The 12329-nt window shown below is 43.5% G+C and overlaps 1 protein-coding gene across 1 annotated transcript in view; it reads left to right on the forward strand.

Annotated features, from left to right (window-relative positions):
* The window catches only part of col6a3 (collagen, type VI, alpha 3), a 53392-nt gene that overhangs the window by 34267 nt on the left and 6796 nt on the right, over positions 1–12329 (forward strand). Inside the window, 30 exon segments of the mRNA XM_057335483.1 lie at positions 2354–2947; positions 3040–3654; positions 3734–4068; positions 4217–4295; positions 4437–4582; positions 4677–4769; positions 4888–4941; positions 5353–5424; positions 5548–5574; positions 5731–5775; positions 5901–5954; positions 6040–6102; positions 6220–6285; positions 6606–6659; positions 6981–7016; positions 7197–7259; positions 7907–7969; positions 8116–8178; positions 8474–8536; positions 8742–8792; positions 8900–8935; positions 9066–9128; positions 9214–9276; positions 9539–9571; positions 9914–9950; positions 10103–10114; positions 10227–10720; positions 10871–10973; positions 11077–11778; positions 11947–12049. Coding sequence (XP_057191466.1) covers positions 2354–2947; positions 3040–3654; positions 3734–4068; positions 4217–4295; positions 4437–4582; positions 4677–4769; positions 4888–4941; positions 5353–5424; positions 5548–5574; positions 5731–5775; positions 5901–5954; positions 6040–6102; positions 6220–6285; positions 6606–6659; positions 6981–7016; positions 7197–7259; positions 7907–7969; positions 8116–8178; positions 8474–8536; positions 8742–8792; positions 8900–8935; positions 9066–9128; positions 9214–9276; positions 9539–9571; positions 9914–9950; positions 10103–10114; positions 10227–10720; positions 10871–10973; positions 11077–11778; positions 11947–12049 — 4282 coding nt within the window.

A 12329-nucleotide genomic window follows, 5' to 3' on the forward strand; every position in this document is an offset into this window, starting at 1 on the left:
TGAGCACCTCCAGGTGCTCACCAAGGGGTAGACGGACAGGACAAGGAAGACTGAGACAAAGACAAGACCAGACAAAACATGGAGAACAGAATAAGTGGGAGACAAGACAAAATAACAAAGGGGCTTGGGTGGGACAACAAGAACAACAAACATGGGAGGGGGGGTGGGGCAAAACAAGAGTTCACGGGGGGAAAACCAAAAGGGTTGGGGGGAACAGTCCCAGTCCCCGGCTGCGCTCGAGGGCGCTGAGTCCTGGGGCAACAGTCTTTGGCCCTGGGAGTCTCCCAGGGACCGGCTGGAACAGGGCTTGACGCCGGCTGGAAGGCCGGCTGGACAGGGCTTGACGCCGGCTGGAAGGCCGGCTGGACAGGGCTTGACGCCGGCTGGAAGGCCGGCTGGACAGGGCTTGACGCCGGCTGGAAGGCCGGCTGGACAGGGCTTGACGCCGGCTGGAAGGCCGGCTGGACAGGGCTTGACGCCGGCTGGAAGGCCGGCTGGACAGGGCTTGACCCGGCTGGAAGGCCGGCTGGATCACCGGCTGGACGCCGGCTGGAGGCCGGCTGGACACCGGACTGGACGCCGGCTGGATCACCGGACTGGACGCGCTGGATCACCGGACTGGACGCGCTGGATCACCGGACTGGACGCCGGCTGGCACCGGACTGGACGCCGGCTGGACACCGGACTGGACGCCGCTGGATCACCGGACTGGACGCCGGCTGGATCACCGGACTGGACCGGCTGCACGGACTGGACACAGGCTGACGGACTGACAAGGCTGCACGGACTGGACACAGGCCTGGACACAGACTGGACACAGGACTGGACACAGACTGGACACAGGACTGGACACAAGACTGGACACAGGACTGGACGCCGGCTGCACCGGACTGGACGCCGGCTGGACACCGGACTGACGCCGGCTGGACACCGGACTGGACACGGCTGACACGCGACACGACTGGACACGCTGGACGCCGGCTGCACCGGACTGGACGCCGGCTGCACCGGACTGGACCTGGCTGCCCGGACTGTTCCCCTCTCCTCGGCTTCTTCTTCTGACCGGCCCACAGACACTGTGGCCGGTGAGAAGCGGTGGGGGCACGCTAGCTCCGCTGGAGGAGTCGGACGGGGAGTCCCACGACTCCCTCCGTGGCGCCGTCCACGGAGACTGGGGGCGGAGGAGGAGCTGAGTCCCCCAAGGTGGCGATGGCCAGGAGCGACCCTCTGGCACAGTAGCAGGGGGGGATGCCCGGGTGTGCATGGACTCAGGGTTGTCCCGGTCAGCCAAAATCCAGACAGTTGTCAAGCTGGGGGAACCCAGCATCCCATCTCGCTAGGGGAGAGGGGTTCGGTGAGGCCACGATTAAAAATGAAGCCGAGCCCTCCTCACCGAACACCCACTCTGCTGCCGCGTCCAGGAATTCTCCCGTAGTCCATGCACCCGGCTCCCCTGGCGGATCCCGAAAAGGCGGTGGGTAGGCAGGATCGCTGGGAGTCGGCCATGCTGCCTGCTGGGTTCTGTGGCTCGTGTATTCCTGTCATGAATGGTGAGGGAACAAGGACACAGTACAGAGGACCCAGACGCAGACAGCGGATAAGGGGTTAACAAGACATTTAATAAAATATAAATACAAAACAAAGACCCACGTGGGGGTAACAAAACAAAACAGGGGAATCTCCAACAGGACAGGACTAAGACTAAATACACCTAACAAGACTAAGATAAACATAACATGACATGACATGACATGACATGAACTAGACTAGACTAGACTAGACTAGACTAGACTAACACAGAACAGGCACTCACCAGACAAACGGCAACGTAATACACGAGCACAGGACAAAGAAACAAGAGGGTATATATAGGGAAACACAAACGAGGGATAACGACACAGGGCAGGTGTGGGTAATCAAACACTTAGGGAAAGATAACAAGGAAACGAGAGGAGCGGGGCCAATGACAAGACACTGGAGAGAACGTATATTATTGTCCAAAGGACAACAATAAGTTTCTCTCCACACATAACCAAAGACTTTGTCATGGCTCTGCTACAGGACCAAGAAAAACATGACTAAGGAAGCAGAGCCATGACACACCAAGTTTCAGTGAAAATGAACTTGTCTCCCTTTCATTTCCTATTGCGTCTGACCGAGAACCACAAGTGTGATTGTTTTAAAGGAACATTTAGCCTTTTCAATCACGTCCATGATGTTTAGTATCATTGGGGTTAAGTAAAACATAATAATTAAAAATGTAACATTTTCCGATTAAAAGTGAACGAAGATGACTAAGGGTGTTAAACAACAACAATATTAATTGTATTCTATTATTTTTGTTACTTATCAGTTCCAGACCTCAATCTTGGAAGAAAGGACATTATATTCCTCATTGACGGCTCTGACAGTGTCGGACAAAATGGTGTCGCTCACATCCGTGACTTTATCTACAAAGTGGTTGAAAAGCTCAGTGTGAATCCTGACCAAGTTCGTGTGGCTGTGGTACAGTATGGAGAAAGACCTAAAACTGAATTCTCTCTAAACTCCCACAACAACAAGCAGTCTGTCCTTGCTGCCATCAAGAGACTACGTCAGATGGGTGGGCGTGGTGCCGATCTAGCTGAAGCTATAAAGTATGTGATCCGAAATGAGCTCCAAGCCTCTGCTGGGGTGCGCTCAGCAGAGGCTTCCCAGCATTTGGTGGTGCTCACTGGTGGAAGATCAACCTCTGATGTATCTGTATACGGCCCGCTTCTCAAAGGCTCTCGGGTCAACTGTATAGGTATTGGTACAGAGAATGCAGATGCCAGACAGTTGACAGAGATTGCAACCAGCCCCGATGACTTCCTCCAGGTGTCCACTTTCCCAAGTCTTCCAAACATACAGAACCAGTTTATAGCCAGACTGAATGGAACCATTGCAGAGATACCTACTGAAGACTCGGGTAAGTGAACAATTAATGTAATATTATTTTTTTGGCATGTTAGTGGGATATATTACAGATAATTTTATTCTCTTTTGTCTCATCTTCCCTAGGTCCTGACCTCCCGAAGGCTAAAGCTGCTGACATTGTCTTTTTGGTTGACGGCTCAATGAATCTTGGCAGGGACAATTTCAAAGAGGTCTTGGATTTTGTTGTTAATTTAATTGATCTTTTTTACACGGAGAGAGACGACCTTCGGATCGGTCTAGCACATTATGCCGCGGATGTGACAGACGTCTTCTACCTCAATACCTACAAAAATAAGGACGACATCATCAGTGCCATATCCCAAACAGATTACAAGGGAGGTCGAGAAATGAAAACAGGCAATGCTATCCGCCACGTCCAGCAAACGCACTTTGTTAAAGAAAGAGGCAGTCGGAAAGATGAAAGCATTCCACAGATTCTGATGGTGATCCCTGGTGGACGGTCCAAGGATGATGGCAAGTCAGCAGCACTAGCTCTCAAAAACACCGGTGTGCGCATCTATGCTGTTGGGGTAGGTGACATTGTGGACGAGCTCAATAATCTGGGCAGTGAAGCGACTACAGTGGCCCGAGCCAGCACCTTCCCAGAACTCTCTGAACTGAATGAGCAGATTTTGCAAGCATTTGATGATGAAGTGAGAGGAATAAGACACTGCACTACAACACAGGACACTGCAAGAGGTTTGCTTTTATGTATTATGTTTTTTTTATAAAAAGTTTTTTATTGTTATTAATCCTGTCAATTTCTTTACCCTGGCAGAATGCAAATTGGATGTTCTCGTGGGATTTGATGTGGGTTCGCAGAATATCTTTGCCGCTCAGAGGTCATTAGAGTCTAAGATGACTGCAATTCTTCAGCGCATTAGTCAGATGCAGGCCATAAGCTGCACTTCTGGCCAAGTCCCCACAATACAGGTGGGGGTACTTGCAATGGATTCTGCCTCAGAGCCTGTTCAGCTGGACTTCACTGAAAAATACACAGAGCTTCTTGAGCCCTTCAGGGCCCTCCGTAACCGCGGGCCTTTTGTTTTGAACGGTGCCACAATCAAAGCTTATACTGACAGATTCAAGAGTCGCCCTTCAGACACTGTCAAGGTACGTTGTTCTCATTCAGAGAAAATGTTAACATCAAAGTCAAAGTATCAACACACTCATACTCACACTGTATTTATAGCATACCATCTCTATGTATTTGGTTATTTATACTCTGCGTTATGTTTTATGTGGTTTTCCACCCATAAAGGTTGTGATTCACTTGACTGATGGATTAGATGTCCAGTATAACATTCTGAAAGAACGAGTTGAACAGATGCGTTTGGCTGGTAAGTATGATCAGGATTAAAACATGAATTACGCATTTAAAATGAGGCTCATTTTGTATGAGCTGTATGAAACATTTCTTTTTTTCTAAATGATTTTGCATTTTTTAATCACTTTCTAAACAAGTTATTTTTGTTTTTAAGGTGTTAGTAGTTTTATTGTTGTTGGTCTGGAAAGAGTTCCACGCTTTGAGGATGCGGTTCTTTTGGAATTTGGCCGTGGCTTCAGGTACACACGACCTCTGCGTGTCAACCTCATGGACCTGGATTATGAGCTACTGGAAGAACTGGTGAGAACCGTTAAACAAAAGGGATAACTACTAAAATGGGCAAAAATGTATAAATATGTTGTGCGAAAAAAAACTTTTGTGTGTGTGTTTGAAGGACAACATTGCTGAGAGGGACTGCTGTTCTGTTCCATGCAAGTGTAATGGTCAAAGAGGGGACAGAGGAGCTGTTGGAACGGCTGGACCAAAGGTCAAATATTTTCTGTATTTAATTTAACCAAAAGTACTTGTTTTGGGATAGAACACAGTAGAAAAAAATGTAATTTCATAAACTGAAGTTAACACATGTCATGTTTGTTTGTCTGTAGGGTCAGCCTGGTGGTCAAGGCTTCAGTGGACATCCTGGTGATGAAGGTGGACCAGTGAGTATTGATTATTTACAGTGTCATATAAAAAAATAATGTGTCTCTTTGCTACCTCCAATAATTTCAAAGTAGTTTGACTCTGACCCACATAACCCTCTCGTTTTCAGAAACTGCATTGATCAGTGTCACTGATCAATTATTTTAATCACTGTACATCTCATCAGTTACAAATGAGAATCACTGTTGAGGAAATCTACCTGTGTTAGTTCTCATGTTGGTTCTCTGTGTGGCTGTTAAAATCCATCTTTGTCTCGGCTGCAGTCTTTAATACAGTTTATGTGCATCTGTTCTTTAAACAGAAAAAAATGTAATAGCAGTGGAGTAAATCCAAAAGAGCAACAACAGTAAATATATGCAAATATTAAATGGTTATACTGTATACATTAATTATTCCTCCTCCTTCTACAGGGAGAGAGAGGTCCAACTGGTGTAAATGGAACTCAAGGCTTCCAAGGATGTCCAGGCCAAAGAGGTGTTAAAGTAAGTGAATTAAATTACTCTGGTAAAGAAGGTGCTTAAAATTCCTTAATTTGCCTAATTGCTTTGTTTGTGCTTAACGTCATTATGTAACCAGTCTTTCGTATTTGTTTTTCTTTCATTCAGGGTTCTCGAGGATACAATGGTGAAAAGGTAAGAACTACAGATAAACACTAAAAGCATTAAAATTGTTCAATAGAAAATTACCTTACTGTATAATATAATGATATACTGCTCTGCACATAACATTACATAAATGTCAACACATTTAAGAATATGTTTTAAGTTATATCATTTGTTTTCTTTTAGGGTGAAATTGGAGAAATTGGTTTAGATGGAATCAACGGGGAAGAGGTAATCTGACAAGCATATTTAATGCAACAGTATTTATTTCAAACAAACAGTAACTAGTGTAATAGTTTAAAATTGTGTAACCAGACTTCTGAGTGTATGCCTGCTTAAAATCTTTTTTTTTTTAGGGAACAAGTGGAGTTGTTGGACCTCCAGGAGACAGAGGAAACCCCGGACAAAGGGTAACCTGTTGGGTCATAAAGGAAATAGTTGATGGTTGAAAAATCAAGTCATGAATCTACTAGTACCTTTTTTGAACATTTCTAGGGACCTAAAGGAGCCAAAGGCCAGGCTGGAGATATTGGTCAGACTGGGATCCGTGGTGATCCAGTAAGTATTAGTAATAATCACATCTATCCATATTACTCATCACTAGTTTAATATACACATTTAGGGTAAATATTTATCCAACGATTGAAGTGTTTTTTTGTTGTTGTTGTTGCATAGGGCACACCAGGAAGAGATAATACCCAGATGGGACCTAAAGGCGATCCAGGCGATGCTGGCCCAGCGGTACATTTTTTTTAAATCCAGTTAATCTGCCATCCTGCCATTGTTGTTGTTTATTGTTGGTATGTCATCAGATCTAAAGCATAATGCATCAACATTGTGAAATCAGGCACCAAAATCAATTTAGCTGGGCTCATAGTTCTGCCTACTGTAGTTTCTTATAAGTCAACTACATTATTGTCTGGACATACTCAAGCCCTGCTGTCTGAGTGTGATTCATAGTTACTACACAATTTGTAATCTTTGCATGTGCAATTGTGCAATTATAAGTAAAGTGCACACAGATGTGTTTTTTGAAGCTCATTGTTGTATGTTGTTTCTAGGGAGAGCCAGGTGTGGATGGAAGTAAAGGAGATCTTGGTGAACCAGGCAGACCGGTATGTGTGTCTTTACTCATTTACCTAGTAGCATCATTTTAAGAAGTTCCAATGTTTTGGACCTCAAGCGAAAGTACTACAACTAAAGTAAATATCAAAACTGCCATGGGACAAAAATGGTTTCTTAATTGCATTTGAGAAGAATACAGAATAGTGTGGTGTAATCTGGCCATGTATGAAAATGATGAAAAAACATGAATTATGAAATTAAAGGGTTGATTTAATAAAAAAATCTCATATTTTTTTAACTGTATATGTACTGTATGCTGATGTCTTAACTTGTCCTGGACATAATTCTTGATATTCTCTTTGTCGAAAAAGGGCCCCGATGGCAGAAGGGGGCCTCCTGGGCAAGCTGTAAGTAGACACCTAAAATATTATTACTACTCAAAATATGCTGTTTTATACCATTTATTCACACACATTGTTCAACATTGTTTTGCTACTTACACAGAGATCCATTAAGAACACTGTTGAGCCCATAGGCAAGAGTAGTTTAATTCTGTGAATTTATTCATGGCTGTGTTGCATCTTTAGGGTGCTGCTGGAAGACCTGGTGCTGATGGTTTGCCAGGAGAATCTGGAATTGGAGGATCTCGGGTAACTTATTTACCTTTATATTTATTCATTTACCAGACGCTTTTATCCAAAAGCAACTTACAAATGAGAGAACAATTAACATTTTGGCAAAGAACTAAACAACAAAAAGCTTACCAAGCCATGATTACAACAGTGGCGATCGGTGCCTCCTCTTCAGGGGAAGCAGGTATTCAAAATACAGTACGTGTTCAGCGCTTGACGTGAACCTATGTGCATCACGCATCATGTCAAAATACGTGCCTGCTGCAGACGCGTCGAAAGGGTTTATGATAAAAGAGACGCTCGCGTTCAGAAGACACTGCGTTAACACTTAACTCTGATTACACATGAGACTAAGCAAGTATCTAGCAAACGCGAACGTCTCTTTTATTAAAAACTCTTTTGACGCGTCTGCTGCAGGCACATATTTTGACATGACGCGCCACACACATGACGGGATAAATACATCTATTGCCGAGCTTCTTATTACTGCTTCCCCTGAAGAGGAGTCACAGATCGCCACTGGATTACAAGTATCTGCAATTCATCCCTGCATTTGTGGAAAATCAATTATAAATCAGAATATAAAACCAAATTTATGGTTTGCTGGTATTGTAATGTAAAATGTACACATGATAAGAGATGGCTTGTATGCCTTTTTATTTTAGGGTCCCGCTGGACCTGTTGGAGCACCTGGTGTTAGGGGAGAGGATGGAAACCCCGGTCCAAGGGTAAGAGAAATGATTTTGCTACTCAAAACTATAATGGCTGAAGACACGACATAATGTAATGGTTTGAAACAAAAGTAACCTAAATCATAGCGGCATGCTCTTGAGTTTGTTTTATATTGACGAAATATCTTATTTTATATTTTTAGGGCCCAGGAGGACTGCCAGGACCTGGTGGAGAAAAGGGCAGAAGAGGTGCTGTTGGCCGTAAGGTACAGATGTCTTCAGCCACTTTTACCAAAACCTTTATAGGCAGGCACATTTTAAAGAAAACATCTCTGTGTCGACCTGAAGCAAAGCTTTGGAAAAGTTTGTATTTGTTTAATTTGGGCAGAGGAAATTAACTCACATTTTGGTTTAAATGCACTAGTGTGAGAAGTAGAGTGCTCTTTCAGCTGTTAAATTTCATTCTATCAGTACCTTTCTTGTCACCCTTGTTCATTTTATACCCCTTTATCTCTGTCGACTATAAAACCAATATGCTTTAATTTTTTAATGCCTCTGAAGGGTGAACCAGGGGAGCCAGGCCCTAACGGTGTTGTGGGACCCCAGGGACCCCGTGGAGAAGCTGTAAGTGAGGAGTCAAATCCTACACCAGCTAAACCAACATTTCATTCAAACATTTACACATTCTAAATAAAATGCAAAGTACAATCAACATTTTAAGATAAAACACATTGTTTGTTTGTTTTTTGCAAATTTTACTATCAAATTTTTGTAACATTTAAATGCAAATGAGAGTTAAATGGACACAACAGATTTTTTGTTTATACAGGGTGAGGATGGACGTGATGGGTTTGGTATAGCTGGTCCAAAAGGAAGAATGGTGAGCATTCTTATCAGAAGGAAATAAAGTAGTAGATACATTGAATTGTTCTTCCATATGTACATACCTAATAGATTTCTGCATGTTGAACAAATTTTATGTTTTAGGGTGATGAAGGTTTCCCTGGTTTCCCTGGTCCAAGGGTAAGATTACTAGGCCTATAGGCTACTGTTTTAAATGTTTTATTTATAGCTCTTATATTAATGCACTTGAATTGCCGCAGTGCATCACATTGCAAGTTATTGTGTGTTTAATCTGAATTGGTTCATATAGGGTACAGCAGGTGACCCTGGTTCAGGAGGAGGACCTGGACCTAGAGGAAACAACGGCCAGAGAGTAAGTTAGTTTGACTAAATGACTCTCTATGGGGTCATTATATCCATACTATAGTACTCACCAACAATATGGCTGTGCATTGTAGGGAACTTCAGGAGGGCCTGGTGGGCCTGGTCAGAAGGGAGAAATTGGATACCCGGGGCCTTACGTAAGCACCTTGCTTTAATACTTCTTGTCTTTGAATTGATTTAAAAAAAATATTGATGTGAACTTACAAACTTCTACATAAAACATCCTTTCTACATATCATAAGCTTTGACATAAACAAGCTGTTAAAATTTGTAAAATACTAGTGACAAACACATTCGGTCTGTTTGGCACCCAAAGCTCAGTGGAATAAATCCAGATGGCTTTACCCAACTGTTTTCAGCTGTTGAGAAAATCATGTTTTCGTCTGTTGTCATAAACAGGGCCAGAAAGGACCCAGAGGACCTGGTGTGGTGGTACATACTTTTCAGTATTACACTTAGGGCCGGTTTCCCAGACGGGGTTTTAGCCTAACCCCAGACTACTTTAAAAATGAGTGGCATCTTGATCGAAAACAACTTGCACTTGCATATCTTAAAATATATCAGTGCGATTGTTTTGTTTCAAGATGCACACTGTAATGTTTATTTGTAAAGCATGTTTTTTAAAATGCCTTAAATATCCTAATTTAGCTAAAGCCTAGTCCTGGTTTAGGCTAATCCCTGTCCGGGAAACCGCCCCTTAATGTTCAGTTTTACCAACATTTTTGCAACACACATGCCTTGTTAACATGTTATATTTTTGTTTTGTTCTAACAGCAATGTGAACTGGTCAAGAAAATTAGAGATAACTGTCGTAAGTATTTGAAAATTATTACATGAGAATGTAAATAAATATCCATCCAGTGCAGTAAAAGTTCTGTAGATTTACAATGTAGTCATTTCTCATAGTTGAAGTGTAATATGTTTACATTTTTCCTATTTCTTCGCTTTCTCTTCATTTTTTAGCCTGCTGCTATGGTAAGTAAACTTTAAGCAACTTTAACATCTGCACTGTGCTGTTTAAGATCTTACAGTAAATAACTCACTGCACAATACTGCCAGTTTACCTTCTGAGTTTCTGATTCCTCAGGGGCACAGGAATGTCCTCTCTACCCCACTGAATTGGCCTTCGCCCTGGATGCATCAGATGGTGTAACACGCTCCGTTTTCAACAACATGCGAGACACTGTTCTAAGTCTGGTCAGAGACATCACTATTTCCGAGAGCAACTGTCCACGAGGGGCCCGTGTTGCTCTAGCACTCTACAACAACGAGGTCACCACCGAGATACGCTTTGCGGATGCCATGAAGAAGCGAGCGCTCATTGAACGAGTCCAAGGGCTCCAGGCTCAGCAGACCCGTAAGCAGCGAAGCTTGGAGACGGCAATGAACTTTGTTGCACAGAACACATTCAAGAGGGTCCGCAGTGGCTTCCTTGTGCGCAAGCTTGCCGTTTTCTTCGTCAACGGCCAGGTGACAGTCACGAGGGAATTTAGCACCGCTGCTCTCCGTCTCTACGATGCTGGAATTGCTTCGGTTTTCCTTCTTAATCGTGAAGATCGTCAGCTCACTAGAGCCTTGCAGGTAGGTTTGCAAATGTAGATTTCTTCTAGGTAAAGGGATGTAATTTGACAAACTAGTCTTATTTTACATGCTGTAGTATAAAACCTGAGAATGTTTTGATTCAATATTTGGCATAAAAGAGAGCATTTTATTGAGCAATTTCTGTTTCAGCGTAACAACACTGCATTAGCTCAGGTTATCGTCCTACCCGCACCTGGAAGTGCTGAATATAACAATGTTGTGAAGAAGATCATGACCTGCCATATCTGCCTGGGTAAAATCAGATTTTTCTTGTAGTTTTTTTTTAGACCTACTTACTGCGCATTTACAACACGGAATATGTTTGAATGTCATTTTTTGGTTTGTCACCATTTCAGACTTCTGTGCTCCGGATACGATGTGTGACTACGTCCCTCCACGTGGAGTCAGAGGCCGGAGAGACCCCACCACTGACTTGGACATCGACATGACCTTCATTGTGGACAGCTCAGAAAGCACCTGGCCCTCGGTCTTCATGGGCATAAAGCAATACGTGTCTCAGATGGTAGAGCAGCTGGAGCTGTCTCCTGATCCAGCCATAGCCAGTCATCACGCTCGAGTGGCACTGGTCCAGCACACCCCTTACGAATACTTGCACAATGGCAGCGGCATTCCCATCAGCATGGCCTTTGGCCTGACGGACCACAGGTCAGCAGACAGCGTCAGAACCTTCCTGATGGATAAGGTGCACCAGCTGGAGGGAGGACGACACCTTGCAGCCGCACTTGAGGGCACTGTGGAACATGTGTATGAGAAGGCACCACATCCTCGTCACTTGAAGGTGTTAGTTCTGTTGGTCACTGGACCAGTAGAAGAGGATGAGGAGAGGATACTACAAGCCTCAATTGAAGTAAAATGCAAGGGGTACTTTATTGTGGTAATAGCGGTTGGAAAGCAGTTTAGTCCAGGTGATGTTAGTGTCCTGGCCCAAGTGGCAAGTGAACCTTCAGATGTGTTCTTCAAGAGAGTGGATGGACCATCAGGCTTCTATGATGACCATATTCAGATATTTGCCAAACTGTTGCCCAAGTACCTCAGCCGTAAGTCAAACGCTGTTCTGTAAATATCTCATGATTATATTATTTTTAAGTTTATAGACCATTGTGTTCAGTGTGGTTTGAGGTCAACATCTTGTATCTAGTTGACAATGCCATTTTTTGTAAAAATCCAGAACTGCAATTGACATCTGATTTGTTTTTTCTATACAGTTGAAAATGTTTTGTACATGTCCCCTGAAGTCGCTAAGAAGTGTCAGTGGTATCAGGGTGACCAGCCACACAAAACTGGATTCAGATCGCCACAAATACATGAGTAAGTAGATTGATGTGACCATTCATTTGTAAATTATTAAAGGCACAGTTCATCCAAAAATCATTGACTCACCTTTGAGTTGTTCCAAATCTGTATAAATTGCTTTGTTCTGATAAACACAGAGAGAGATATTTGGAAGAATGTTTGTAACCACCATTGACTACCATAGTAGGTTTATACATTTCTTTGTTCTGTTGAATACTAAAGAAGATAAATTGAACAATGTCGAAAGCAGTTCTGGGGCACTTTGACTACCGTTGGAATTTTTCCTACTATGGTA

The sequence above is a fragment of the Triplophysa rosa genome, linkage group LG6, assembly GCF_024868665.1.
Source record: "Triplophysa rosa linkage group LG6, Trosa_1v2, whole genome shotgun sequence".
NCBI lineage: Eukaryota > Metazoa > Chordata > Actinopteri > Cypriniformes > Nemacheilidae > Triplophysa > Triplophysa rosa.